Below are 15,555 nucleotides of genomic sequence, written 5' to 3'. Positions count from 1 at the left end.
TAAAGCGTAAAGATAATCATCACCATGGTAACAGACGATAATAAACCTCCACGAGTCAAATCTACTCAGTTACTCGTGAGTTTTGTGCATTAACGGGACTTTAGAACGATTATGTGTCGATTTAAGGGCGTTTTTCGGTCACATTTAGGCCTAAAACATCCACCGATCTCACGCCGTATTTGTCGTTTATGATCCGAGTGTCGCAGTTTTGCTTTTTGACACTTTTTCTGTTGCATTTTTGAACCCGACTTAACCTCATAGCGTCGGATGTCGTCACTGTCAGACTCGCGGTTGTGGACTTTTCCTTTTCCGTAACTCCGCAACCGATAATGATTCGTGTAAATTCAAACGGCGTCTCAGAGCAGAGGCGTGGGGCTGTTTAAATACGTTACTGTCGTTACGTAAAATAGGATGTGTAGAGGTAAAATTAAAGGTGAAATTGAAGAAGAGAAGAGTTTTTTTTCCTCAGTCCAGCTCCGTTTCCAGCCTGTTCCGGTTCTTCGTTTGCCGCCTCCTTGTTTTCCCGTTAATTTGCTAATGAGCCGCACCTGCCGTTAATTACAGTCTCACTTATGAGATTCTGAGCAGGTTCCACAGGAGTCGCTCTGTGCTCCTCTGTCCTTTGAGCGTTTGCTGGATGCTCATTTCATTTGTTTCATCAAGAGCGACACGTAGACTCTTTCTGAATTCACTAAGACTAAGAAGTGCGGTGGTGTTTGTGTTGTGTTTGGGTCCAGTTTAACCTGCGTGACACTGAGATGTTCTGAGAATAACCCGGAGTCTCTTTGTGTCTGTTTCATGTGTGGACTGATATTTCAATCAGCAAGTCGCCATTTTTCTTCATAAGTGACACCGTATGTTTGACGAGGGGAGAAATCTGTAATGAGTCTGAGCAGGTCACAGCGCACAGAGGATTTCCAGAGAGTATTTCCAGAGAGTATTTCCCGAGTATTTCCCGAGTATTTCCAGAGTATTCAGTGTGAGTTTGTTGTATTTGGGGGTTTGTTTCGTGTCGTCGTCTTTGGTAAAAATAGATTTGTCCTTTTCCTTTTGAAATGCCACTGGGACAAACTATAAAGAGCAGCAGAGAATAATGTGCCCAGAGACTTTTCTGTACGTCAGACTCAAGCTAAAGCATTAGCTAAATGTGCACCACCACCAGCACTAACACCACCAGCACCAACACCACCGGGACAATCAATAAAAAACAGGAGGTGAGAATAATGCTGTACCCAGAGACTTTCTGTAGATCAGCCTAAAGTTAAGGCATTACATAAAGCTGCACCAACACCACCATCACCAGCCCCACCAACACCAGCACTAACACCAGCACCACCAACACCAGCACTAACACCAGCACCACCAACACCAGCACTAACACCACCAACACCAACACCACCACCACTGGGACAATCTATAAAGAGCAGCAGGTGAGAATAATGTACCTAGAGACTTGTCCAGATCAGCCTAAAGATAAAGGATTATAAAAATGTGCACCACCACCAGCACCACCACAGAGGGGCTATTCTAACATCACACTACATCAGGACTGTCACAATAATCAAATATCAACTTATCTTTCAATATATAGAAGCTGGAGCAGAACATTTTCATGGTCTGTATTTATCGTGTGAACATTTTCTTTGCACTACTGGGACATTTTTGTTTATTTTTTGTCAATATGATCAGATTTAACCCGTAAAAGTTTGAATAAATCACTTTCATGACTCATTACAGATACAAATTGTGCTTTAGTGTTTCATTCTGCTGTTTATTTACTGCAGCTCATTTTTTTTTTAACAATATTGTACATTTAGAGTAGGTTTTTGGGGGTAATTTTGCTTTAGGGTTTTGTGTCAGTTGCATAAATGACTTTCAGTATTTTCTTCATCAAAACATCGCACATTAACCAAGACTAAAATACCACTCGCCCTGGACTAAAACGACCCAAACAGATCAAATGAGGACCTTTTTTTTTCTAATTCACTGCGTTTTGCTTCATAAATGTGTGTTTTTGTTCAGGTAAAGCTGGTGAGCATCGACGCTGCCGACGTTGCCGACGGAAACTCGTCCATCATCCTGGGCCTAATCTGGAACATCATCCTCTTCTTCCAAGTACGTCACATTTTCCAAACTCTTTTCCTCCGACTTTGGCTCCTGTAATCTCACACGAGGAGCCGGTAAAGTTAGACTGCTTATCTTAAATCTAGTCAAAACTGCTCAAATACTGACTCATTTTTTAACTGAAATAGTTTTAATCAAGTCTGAAAGTATCAGCTTTATTTTTTTACATTATTCTCTCTGTTTTTGTCTGTAAAACCCCTCACCACACACTTTATACACTTTTCTCACACAGGCGTTAACATTTTCTCACATTTCTCTCTCGTTTAAACTCTCTCAAAGTTCAAACCTTCGTAGATAAAAAACCGACCCCGCCTCTTCTTCCTCTGACCCCGCCTCTTCCTCTTCTTCCTCTGACCCCGCCTCTTCCTCTTCTTCCTCTGACCCCGCCTCTTCTTCCTCTGACCCCGCCTCTCCTTCTCTGACCCCGCCTCTTCTTCCTCTGACCCCGCCTCTTCCTCTTCTTCCTCTGACCCCGCCTCTTCTTCCTCTGACCCCGCCTCTTCTTCCTCTGACCCCGCCTCTTCCTCTGACTGTTCCTCTTCGTCCTGGCGTTGCTCCTCTTCTGACCCATCTTTGCGAGGGACAACTGTACTTCATATTTGCAGTATTTTCAGGCCAGATGAGGTGAAGTATTAGTTGCAGTACTTCGTTCTGAGCCTGTACGTTTCACCTCAGTTTATTGGATAATTGATGTAAATCTTTGTCTGGTCCACGGCTTGAAACAAAGTCGTGTGCAGAGTCATTTATAATAGAATAGATTCACTTTGCATCAGAAATTAGACCCAGAGCTGTCGAGTTCTGGACTATTGAGTTTGTCACATCAGCTTTTGTGTTTTTTGCTTCTACACGGATTAAAACAGGTGCGAAACGAATTTGTATCGTAACTTTGAACCTGGAAAAGACGAGAAGATTTGGAAATAAACTTATCCAAACACAACTGAGCGGAAAATGATCTGAACTACCACTTCAATCACAAATATTAAAAATAATTAGTAAATATAAAAAGTTTCTATGTATCTTAAAGGTTTTATTTAACATTTTTGATGCCTGCGCGGAGATATTATTGCTTTTCCTCTATTTTCATCTTGCAATAACTCTATCACAGGTGTTTTATTGGTCAACGATGCACTGAAACACACGCGTACTTTAAGACGGGCAGCCACGACACAGATCTGACCTGTAATTTGCCCTGATTTAGTCACCTGCTTGTCCGAATAGATATAATTTTAATCCCATTCCGTGGATGTTATGACCCGGTGGACCAAACATGTGTTAAAGAAGACACAGGAGTCAAACGGGTTAAGAAAAGTTAAATAGTTTATTTTAAGTTCATTTTAATTTAGTTTAAAATTCCCAAATCCCCTCCCGTGTCCAAAATAAAGTAGCAAACGGACACGGCGCCGGGTCAAAGCCGTAGAGCGCCGTACAAGACGCTGCTGACATCAACACACTTGAAAAATGTTCATTAAACTTGAAAAATGTGCACTAAACTTGAAAAAACATGTATTAAACTTGAAAAAATGTGCATTCTTATTGATTTTATTGACAAATCTGAACCGTAACTTGGCATAGTACCAGCCTGTCCTTGTCTCCGTGAACATATTTAAGTTTAATGCCGTACTGTGGAACATTTCCTTCGAGACGAGCCGGTTCTGGACGCTTCATCTGCCAAAATTATAAAGTGCACTGTCAGATTTAGGCTGCAGAGAAACGTACGCGAGAAAAACTCAACCGTGCAGCGCTAACCATCTGTAACCAAATGATTTTTCCCAGATTAAGGAGCTGACTGGAAACATCCGGAGCCAGTTCCCGTCGTGTTCCAGTCTGTCGTCTCTTCCCAACAGCTCGGACTCGGACACGTCCTCCAGCACGCCGTCCGAGGAGAGGCAGACGCCCGCGAACCCTCTGCGCGAGCACAGCAGAGCCATCAAGAAACTGCTGCAGTGGGTCCAGAGGCGAACGCGCAAGTGAGTGTGGACCGGAATACTTAAACGACCGGAGCGGCGTGCACCCAAAGTCGCTCAAATTATGACGTTAAACAAGTCGGAGATACGGGAAAGATTAGGATTTGGAGGTGACTTTAGCTGTTTAGTAATAACAGGATCAGGGAGCAGATGTTTAGCTTTTGTGACGGCAGATTTACACCTTTTTTTACGTGTCAACAGATTATAAAATGGAGGGAAAAAAAGTGTTATAAAGCCTGAATGTGGAGCATTTTAGAGATTTAATTAAGGTTTAATCCAGTACGAATCCATGTACGTGATGATTATGAGTGCGTGGTTGGAAAGGCTGTAACAATGTGATATTAGTAGTAGTAGTAGTGTAGTTTCTTTAATTTTACCACATGAAGTACTGTGTTTTCTGGACGATAAGTGTCACTTTGTTCACAGTTTGTTGTTGGTGCGACTTCTCCTCAGATGTGACTTTTATGTGAAATGATTCAAATCTATAAAGTCACATGTTGGTTCTTGTCACAGTGACAGTCGTGCGAGGGGCTCTAGACTTGGACCAGTATCTACTCCTCCTGAACCACTCAACATTTAAAATATCAACATTACACTCATTTAAAAGACAAAGACAAACACTGAACGCTTCATCTTCCTCTGGAGTTGGTGGATTTGTTCAGAATCGACACCGAGGATGAAGAATTCAGTGGATTTATTGATTTGGAGTGAGATCCAGAGTAAACTTGTTGTTTTTTCTTCTTTATTTATCTGATTAACTGTTAATATCTTACGTTAACAAACCAGACACGTGTTCAGTTCTGTCTGTGCTTCATGGAGCTGAATAAATATAAATGTGTGACGTTAGCGTGATGTACTGATATTCAGCCTGTTGGTCCACATTTTATTATTATTATTATAACTTGACTTTAAAGATAAAATGTCTGTTCTTGGTCTCGGATTTTGTAAAATAAATTTCCCCAAAAATGCGACTTATATATGGTTTTTTATTCATTATTCTGCATTTTTTCGGTGCGACTTATACTCCAGAGCGACGTATAGTCCGGAAAATATGGTAAAAACATCCTGGACAGATACGTTTAATGTCGTACTGTGGAACATTCCAGACATAGCAATAAGAAGGTAGAAATATTTCATAGTGCAGCATTAAAGTTATGCTCTGAAAACTGTTCTCTATTTTATTATTATTACTATTATTATTACAACTTGACTTTAAAGATAAAATGTCTGTTCTTGGTTTTGGATTTTGCAAAATAAATTTCCCCAAAAATGCGACTTATATATGTTTTTTTATTCATAATTCTGCATTTTTTCGGTGCGACTTAAACTCCGTACGTATAGTTTTCCAAAAGATCCCGTTTTTAACTCTATTTATGTGATTTTTTTTTTCAGTTCTGATTCTTGTTTCAACACTACTATTAATTTCTAACATTTTTCCCCACACACTGCACGTAAATATTTCTTTCTGTCCGTCTAACATATATTTTTCTGTATATCTCAGGTATGGAGTGGCTGTACAAGACTTTGGGAAGAGCTGGACGAGCGGATTGGCGTTCCTGGCTGTGATTAAGTCCATCGACTCCAGCCTGGTGGACATGAGGAAGGCCCTGCTCCGGACGCCCAGGGAGAACCTCGAGGACGCTTTCCGGATAGCGCACTACAGCCTGGGCATCCCGAGACTCCTGGAGCCCGAGGGTACGATATCTGCGACTACATCGATATCGTCTGAGCGGGTTTGAGGTTTACGCCGTCTCGTTTCCGCATAAACATGATTGGATTTCGCCTGCGGAAATAATTAGGATTTTATGAGGCGCGATTCTGGAGTAATCGTTTGAGTTTCTGGGATTAAAATATTCTTTGCTCGGAGGAAAAACACAAACGAACGTCTCTGAGCGTCAGGTTCCACTTTGCAGTAGAATAAGAGGCGTCACAGTGCGTTTTTTTAGTCAGAATTGTTTGTCATTGTGTTAAATTTGCGTCGGCCACCTGCTTGTTTCCACGGAGACGCTGTTGTTTTGCTGTTACAGGTCAGATCTGTGTAAGAATGTGTCGTTTTTATTGCTAAAAAATACCATAAATGAATACATGCGTGATGGATAAACCGTACTGTGGCACACACCAGGTAAATTAAGAAATTCTCCATGGAAACAAGCAGGTTTATCATAAATGTTACGTAAACCACCTTTATGTTTTTCAGTATTAAAGATCCGATATTACAGAAAATGGACTCCTGTAGCTTTAAGTCGTGTTCTGATGCTGTTACCTCATCAAAAACAGACCTGGAGTTGTGTTTTGTTGTTTGAGTAACACTTTATTATTAGTCTGTCTAAATCTACGATTCTCAAAATGCTCCGTTCCACCTTGTGATGTCATCAAGTGGTAGTTTTCACGCTACATTTTACCTTTAGTTTTAGTATAAATCGGCAATTCCAGACGCTGAAATGATCTGAATGATTCTAGAAATGAAGGTGGAGTTTAAAAACATAGCGGAGCACTTCCTGTTTTACCACATGATGACATCACAAGGTGGAACAGAGTGTTTTTTTTTCAGTTTGAGAGAAGAACTCAGCCTAAATCTGCAGGGTTTTTGTGTTAAACGTGTGAGAATGAAACAAAACACAAAATTTGAGGTCTGTTTGTGACGAAGAAACATTAAAACAGATCAGAAAATGGAGGAATAACGGCCTTTTAAACAGTTTAATATGGGCCCTTTAAATTCGGACACCGCCATAATAAAAGGAAACAACGCAACATCCAGATATAATTAATTAATAATGTATTTTTACTGTCATTTTTTACAATCCTTTAAAAGATTATTTTGTATTTTGAACCACCCCTCACTCCCTGTTTAATATTCTCCATTTAAAACTATTAAAACCTTAAATAAAAGGGTGTTTGTCTTTTACAGATGTGACTTTGAACGCACCAGACGAGCAGTCCATTATCATGTACGTGTCTCAGTTCCTGGAGCACTTCCCCGGCATCGAGGAGGTAGGAGGAGGAGTAATAACGCTCGCATGACTCATATCCACCTACTGGCTTCACTTTAAAACGCACTTGTGTTTTCAACGGCATTTTTCTCTTTTTCGTTCCAGCCCGAGGAGCCTCTCCAAGTGATCGAGCGCAGCGTCTCAATGGGAAGACTGAACTTCCGGGAAACTGATGCGGAACATTTCAGGAACAGCCACAGAGGAGGGAGAGTACGGGAAAGGTCGTACATGTTTCAAAGGGACAGCGCCGCGCCTCCACCTAAAATTCTGATATCGTCTGTTTCCGAAGACAGGGGCATCGTGTCGCCGCCGTTCCGACAAACTGCTACGCGATCGTGGTCCACCGAAGGAATCTTATCCGACTCCTCGCGCACTGACGACAAAACCGAAGACAAAACTGAAGACAAAACCGAAGACAACTCGAGCGACGTCGTGGAAGAACCCCAAAAAGACACGACTGAAGAACTAAGCAACTCGGAATTGCAGTGTTCCGAACTACGCGATAGCAATTCCCCAACAGATTCCGCCCTGCCCGAATCGGTGATAGGCGATTCCACCGTGAGTTCGCCAGACTCCTGGATGGAAAGCGAGTATAACGTAACGCCGGAGAAGTTTTCCGAAAGTCGTAGTGACAGTTCGTTGTACGACAGCGGAACGACGTGGGATATTTACCGCGCGACGCCGGTGGAGATCACGAATAGCGATGAAGGATTGGCGCCCAGCGAAGATCGGCTTTCGGAAGAGCAGCCCGAATTGTGCATCGACGAGGGGATTTGTTCGTTGAGTTCGCTGGAGAGTGCGCAGGAAGAGGTGAAGCGAAAAGAAGAAGGGAAAGAAACGGGAAATGAGAACCAGGAAGTTGAACCGGAACAGCAGCGATGTCAGGAAGAAGTTGCTCAGATTGATGGAAATGTTGGGGTTTTCGTAGAGGCTGAAAAGTCAAGTTCAGGGGATTCAAGGGATTCGAATGTACCTGACAGTAAAAAAGAAGTTACCGATTCAACAAAACATCCGGATAAAGAGGAACAGGCTAAAGAAAGTGCAAAAGAACAAGATAAAACGGACGTCAGAGTAACAGATTTTGATGTTGATGGAAACCAGTCAAATGAAAATGAAATTACCGACTCAAAAAAAGTCCAAAAAGAAAGCCCCAAGTTAGATTTGGAGGGTGGAGAAGCGGTTAAGCGAGATGACGCAAGTGTTGAAAGTGCGGAAATACGAAATAAAGATCATTTTGGACAAGAGGAAAGTGATTTAAAACGTCACAAAGAAGGTGATAACGCACCAACCACCGGCGACGGATCTACCCCAAATTCGCGACCTGCTGCGGACATGACGATTCCACTTATATCGATTTCAAGTGAACCCGATGACCAGTGTTTGTCAGGGTCAGATTTGGAGGAAAATTACGGTAGCGACGAGTTCGGTCAAGCAAAAGTTTCAGAAAGTAAAGAGGTCGAAGACGAAAACGATGGCGTGATTGCGTCTTGTTTCATCACAGAGAATATCGACTTGATCGCTTCAGAGGAGACGTCGGATTATAAAAACGGACATTTCGATGAGGAATTTGAGGTTGTTGAGGCCTCAAAAGACGGGGACGAATATGTGGAAATTATTGAAGATGTACAAGAAGAAATAGTTTCGCAAAATGTTTTGAAAAATCACTTGGTTTGTTCGAATTTACAATCGGGGCTGGAGTCAGACGAGACGGAACAGGTGATGTTCAGCGATCAACGAGAAGGACTTTGCACGACTGTTTCTGCAACCGAAGCGCCCAACACACAAGAAACGTCAACGGATACAGTTAAGTCCAACGGCAATGCTGTTCCGATAGCTAATGACTCTGCCAACGCACCTGAAGCTCATTTATATAAAGACTATAAAGAGGAGCTGGTAGATCTGGAGCCTATGGACTTGTTCTATCCCGATAAAGACGTTCCGCCGTACGTAGAACCGGCGGAGGACGTCCAGAGCTGGCCTTCGGTCCTGAGCGTGTCGCCCCTGCAGCCCGCTCCAGCCTCTCTGGACCTATCAGACGAGCCGACGCTCACCCGGCCTGAAGAAGACTGGAGCGGAGAGGAGGTGAAGAGCGGAGTGAGACAGGTAATTTCAGATTCAGACGAGTTTATTAATCTCACACGGTTTGTTTGAGCCGTAAAAACACATGGAGGACAAACGCACATAGAACATGGCACCGCAACGCCGAACGACGAAGAGGTCAGAGAAAAAGCATTTTAATTATCGCAGAATCGCAGTTTAAAAGGTGGAATCAGTAGGAATAAATGCCATGTTTTAAAAGTGCTTTGTGTAACTTATCGTGTGTTTCCGTGACGATGTGAATGGCATTACGTCGTTATCTGTCTCCGTGGAGGTCAGCTGCACACAGACCTGTCACGATAACACGTTTTCAATATTTTGCTGAAGAAAATCTAAACATTTAATGATAAAATTGCATTGAAACTAATTTTTGCCACTGACACAATGATCCTAAAGTAGAAATTATCCTCAAAAAACTATTCCAAATGTGCAATACAGTGAAAAAACACGAGCGTCAATAAATAAATAGCAGAATAAAACACTTTGTAGTGAGTTTGTGTCTAAAATGAGTCGTAGAAGTGATTTATTCAACTCTCCACAGCTCAAATCTGATAAGAGAACAGGAGACTTGACTAGTGCTAAGAAAAGGATTTACCCGTTATAAATATGGACCCACAAAAATGTTGAATAGTGAAGTCGATATACTGTATTTTCTGGACTATACGTCGCTCTGGAGTATAAGTCGCACCAGCTAAAAATGCAAAATAATGAAGAAAAAAACATGTATAAGTCACATTTTGGGGAAATTTATTTTACAAAATCCAAGACCAAGAACAGACATTTTATCTTTAAAGTCAAGTTCTAATAATAATAATAAAATAGAGAACAGTTATCAGAACATACTTTAATGCTGCACTATGAAACATTTCTACCTTCTTATTGCTATGTCTGGAATGTTCCACAGTACGACATTAAATGTATCTGTCCAAGATGTTTTTACCATATTTTACAGACTATACGTCGCTCTGGAGTATAAGTCGCACCGAAAAAATGCAAAATAATGAATAAAAAACATATAAGTCACATTTTTGGGGAAATTTATTTTCCAAAATCCGAGACCAAGAACAGACATTTTATCTTTAAAGTCAAGTTGTAATAATAATAATAAAATGTGGACCAACAGGCTGAATATCAGTACATCACGCTAACGTAACACATTTATATTTATTCAGCTCCATGAAGCACAGACAGAACTGAACACGTGTCTGGTTTGTTAACGTAAGATATTAACAGTTAATCAGATAAATAAAGAAGAAAAAACAACAAGTTTACTCTGGATCTCACTCCAAATCAATAAATCCACTGAATTCTTCATCCTCGGTGTCACTTCTGATCGACACAATTTCCCTCTATGGACTGTATTTTCTGGAGTATAAGTCGCACCAGCCCAAAAAAAAAAAAGGCATAATGAAGAAAAAAAAACATATAAGTCACATTTTTGGGGAAATTTATTTTACAAAATCCGAGACCAAGAGCAGACATTTTATCTTTGAAGACAAGTTAAATAATAAGAATAAAATAGAGAACAACAGCATCTATTAACAGTATTTATTAATTTTTGCAAGATTCTGCTAAAACAGAGATAAAATTGGACAGGAAGTAGTAACGCTAACAGGAAGTAGTGACGCTAACAGGAAGTAGTGACACTAACAGGAAGTAGTGACCAAGAACAGACATTTTATCTTTAAAGGCAAGTTATAAGTTATAATTTTACTCTGGATCTCACTCCAAATCAATAAATCCACTGAATTCTTCATCCTCGGTGTCGAGTCTGAACAAATCCACCAACTCCAGAGGAAGATGATAATTATATATTTGAATAATTTCACATATAAGTCGGACAAACTATGAAAAAAGTGATACTTATAGTCCGGAAAACACCTGTTACTGAATAAATATAAGATGCATATTTTTAATGCCATACTGTGGAACATTCAAGGCACTCTGTTGAAGCCGTCTATGTGCTTTGATTAATTGATACTAAATTGTTAAACCTTTATCAAATCGGTGTTTCTTTTATCCGTTAATCACTGCACGTTTAGACGCAGATGTTACTCCTTCGCTCCCACATCTGGAAAATATAAAAAGAAAATAAAAGACCAGAAATGTCACGTTACGTCTTGGAAAATGAACCTGTCTAATGCGTAATCCGCCGTAATCTCAGTCAGCGGTTCGTACAGACAGTTCTTATTCGTCTTGTGGCAGATCCAAACTCTCCGTGTGAATATCGCAGCAGGACGGACTGTGGCGCCGATGTCCAGAGACGCGACGGACATTTCATATTTCACAGATTCACAGCTCAGACCTGCAGATATTCACAGGAACAATGGTGTCACTCAACGCTCCTGGACTTTGTTTTCCGGCCCTAATTCTGTTCTTTATGCGACTATCAAATCAGACAGAAGACGACGGCATTAGGACTGTTTTTTTCTGAACGAACAGCAGCTAAAAGTTGTAATTTAAATCTAATCTTACCTGTAATTTGGCGACGTGGTATCACCCATAGAGTTAAGTTTAATGGTGTATTTTGACTTATCGTTCAACATATAAAAGCTGAAACGATATATTTTGGGGTTCAGGATTTACCGTGTGTACAGTTTCTTCGCAAAAACGGGGAGATTTTTGTTATTTTAGCTGTAAAATGTAAATATTTGAGCCATAGAGGGTTGAATAAAGCGGATTATTGGTTCATTTTGATGTTTATTTGTTGCAGCTCTGGTCTTTTAATGATCCTGTTTGTTTAAAAAAGTCAGTGGGACTAGTTTCAATATTATCATTTATCATAATACTTCTCTGTAGCGATATATCGTGCTTCAAAATGTGTTATCGTGACAGGTCGAACATGCAGGGGAACATTCCAGGTTTAGTAAAAACATCTGAAGCCAAACACTGGACACTCATTAAAGTTAATAAAAATACTTACAAAATTAGACCGTAATGAAAATAAAATAGGTCCATGTTGGGATGGGACGATATTAAAATTTAGACTCATGATTATTGTGACCAAAATAATCGCAATTAATCATGTTATCACAATGATTATTAAACCGAGGCAGTTTAATGTCCTCATCTGTGGACGCCAGGACTCAAGTTTGTCAAACGATGTAGATGTGTCTGTCATAAATGTGCGTGCGAGTCGCTGGTGTGAGTCGCTGGTGTAAGTCGTTCGTGTTTGTCGCTCGTGTTTGTTGCTGGTGTAAGTCGTTCGTGTTTGTCGCCCGTGTAAGTCGTTCGTGTTTGTCGCTCGTGTTTGTCGCTCGTGTTTGTCGCTCGTGTTTGTCGCTCGTGTCTGTCGCTCGTGTCTGTCGCTCGTGTTCGTCGCTCGTGTTCGTCGCTCGTGTTCGTCGCTCGTGTTCGTCGCTCGTGTTCGTCGCTCGTGTTCGTCGCTCGCGTTCGTCGCTCGCGTTCGTCGCTCGTGTTTGTCGCTCGTGTTTCCCCTCTGAGCCGTATCTTTTCTCCTTCAGACTCTGCAGATCGGTGGCTCATCTTGTTGCTCTTGTTTTTCAAATCCATAATAATTCCACACATCAGACTTCACCTTCTTCAGTGGAGGATATAAATGTGTGGAGTCACTGGGATCAGGATCCACTGCCCACGAGCCACAGACACAGAAGAAACAAGTGTCACTGCTACGACAGAGCGCCCCCTTGTGGACAAACACCAGAACTAACATCTAAACACTGTATTGAAACTGAAACATGAGTCTGTCTGGAGCCGTTAAGAAGAGTATAAACGTGCGATGATCACGATTATTAAAAAAAATGCCACGAACGATTAATTGCGGACCTTTTTTATGGCGATTAAGGATATTATCGTATATCGTCCCGTCCTTAGTCCATGTTGTTTCGTAAATTCCTACAGAGGTCAAACTTGTTTAAAAAAGCAGCACAAACATGTCAGGGGGTGGAGTGTGTATTTCATCGTTAAAAATCTCTAAATGAACGTGTTAATTGCGCTCGGTCTGGTGTCGCTCTGTGTGTCTCTGTCTCTAATTATCACAAACAACAATCTCTAAGTCTTGTCCGTGACCTCGGCTCACGCCATCGTCCTTTTTATTTCCTCTTTTAGACCCAGGACCGAGCTCCGGACACGACCTTTGCCCTTCGGGACTGGTTTGGCGACGTCTCTGCTAAACCTGTGTCTAATGAAGAAGACGTCATCGATCTGAGAGCGGCGGCGGCGGCTTCGGCCCAGGACGCCACAGACCCCACGAGGTACCGGGCTATACTCAAAATAACAAAAAAAACAAAAAAAACCCTCAAAATAGCAAAAAATAAACTCAAAATAACTAAAAAAGAGAAAATAACAAAAAATCAAAATAACAAAAAAAACGTCAAAATAAATAAATAAATAATAATAATAATAATAATAATAATAATAATAATAATAATAATAATGATGATGATGATGATGATGATGATGATGATGATGATGATGATGATGATAATAATAACAACATAAAAAATAAAATAAACAAAAAATATATATATATTATTAACCCCAGGATCATGTAGAGGGTTAATACGAACATTTAAGACCAAAATGAGTCTGACTTTCTCCATTTATATAACCAGTCTCTGCTCTCCCTCCTCCTCTTCCTCCTCTTCCTCCTCCTCTTCGCTGGTGCTGTGAGAATCAGACTGTACCCACGGGGAGCTGCCCCGACCTCGCGCTCACACACACTTAAGATCTCCTTAAATGAACAGCCTGGTTCTCTATAAAAAGGTTTTATCAGACGAGGGAGGAGTCAGAGCGACGCTGTGATTAATGTCACTTTATTTGGATTTCTAAACTAAAACTAAAGGCCGAGCTTTAAACTGCGAGGAGAAAAACACCTGTAAGTTTACGTTCAGTCAAATTAACCTTACATAACTGATCTAAAGAGATAATTATGGATTTGGAGTGGATTTTCTGATACTTAAAATCCCCTGTTCTGCACCGACAGTATTTTAAAAGTGATGGTTATTATTTACATAAACTGACCCCTCGTTTATCGCGGGGGGGAATTAGACAGAAAGAAGTCACACCAAAATTAATAATAATAAAGCAATAAATTAATAAATAAAATGGATAAATATTTAAAGATGACACAGTGGAGACAGAGCTGCAGGTTAATGACAAAAAAATCAAAAGTTATTCAAACGTGTGAACATTTTGAAAGTTTAAAAACCCCGGGAACTTTTACAAACATCGTCCGACTTAAAGATCCAAAATAGTGTTTGTGTTACACTGACCCCTCGTTTATCACTGGATCATGCTCCTAAAACTGACACACAAAGTATCATCTTTATTTTTTACATTATTCTCTCTGTTTTTGTCTGTAAAACCCCTCACCACACACTTTATACACTTTTCTCACACAGGCGTTAACATTTTCTCACATTTCTCTTCTTAAAGACAATACAAAATATCACATTTGAATAAAAAATACTGGTCTAAATTTGTAGACACACACAGTTTTCTGAAATGTGTTTGGATTTGCAAATTAAATAAAACAATTAAAGCAAAATGTACCTTTATTTTTAGCTTTTAACCATAAAAAACACTGCTCCCTCATCAAAATCATCCCTGGAGTTGTATTTTCCTTTATTCACACACGTTAAGTAAGTCCACTCTTTCGAAATTCCATAAAAACATGTGATTTTGAATTTTCCAGTTTTGTTACATCATAGATAAAAGTCTGAATGTCTCCTGTGCAGTTTTAAAGTCCACACAAAGGAATCTGACTACAGTTTTTCCTCGTTTAAGTCGTCAGCTTTATTTTGTACCGTTATTCTCTCTTTTTTTGTCTGTCAAACCCCTCACCACACACTTTATACACTTTTCTCACACAGGCGTTAACATTTTCTCACATTTCTGTCTCGTTTAAACTCTCTCAAAGTTCAAACCTTCGTAGATTATTTCCCTCTTCTTTGACGATCACTTTAAACATATAATAATTGTAAAAAATAAAGCTGATTTCACTTATTGCGAGTTATTTTTTAAAACATAACTCCCGAGATAAACCAGGGACCGGTGTAAATTTCATTTCTCTTCACCTACAGAGTAAATCTACAGTGAAATTAGCTCTTTTCCGTTACATAAAGATCATTTATCGTGATATTTCCTGCAGATTTCACCTCCATTTGTATTTTTCCTGTGCAGTTTTGTTCCGATCGTGAGAACTTTGATGAGGAGTTTGTGTAAAAGTCTGTAAACCCGCTCTCCCCTGTACTTCCCTTGATCCGAGTTACACCTAAATTATTTATCTTTTTCCTCTTTTAGAAGTTGCATTAATAGCGGCGGCTCGGGTCCAGATGGAAACCAGATCGCTCCAGTTCTGCGGCAGAGAAAAGGCCCACGCTCGTCTCAGCACGCGGTCGGTTTGAGGCTCCAGTTCC

The 15,555-nt window shown here is 40.4% G+C and overlaps 1 protein-coding gene across 1 annotated transcript in view; it reads left to right on the top strand.

The window, feature by feature from the left end:
* clmna (calmin a) overlaps positions 1-15,555 on the top strand; it is a 92,052-nt gene that overhangs the window by 71,255 nt on the left and 5,242 nt on the right. The window contains exons 5-11 of the mRNA XM_033988424.2: positions 2,023-2,115; positions 3,898-4,091; positions 5,590-5,783; positions 6,997-7,079; positions 7,184-9,181; positions 13,244-13,389; positions 15,440-15,533. Coding sequence (XP_033844315.1) covers positions 2,023-2,115; positions 3,898-4,091; positions 5,590-5,783; positions 6,997-7,079; positions 7,184-9,181; positions 13,244-13,389; positions 15,440-15,533 — 2,802 coding nt within the window. The remainder of the gene's footprint in view (positions 1-2,022; positions 2,116-3,897; positions 4,092-5,589; positions 5,784-6,996; positions 7,080-7,183; positions 9,182-13,243; positions 13,390-15,439; positions 15,534-15,555) is intronic.

Source organism: Periophthalmus magnuspinnatus, chromosome 22, assembly GCF_009829125.3.
Source record: "Periophthalmus magnuspinnatus isolate fPerMag1 chromosome 22, fPerMag1.2.pri, whole genome shotgun sequence".
NCBI lineage: Eukaryota > Metazoa > Chordata > Actinopteri > Gobiiformes > Gobiidae > Periophthalmus > Periophthalmus magnuspinnatus.
The sequence above is the reverse complement of the archived record's forward strand: the minus strand, read 5'-3'. Positions and strand labels throughout refer to the sequence as shown.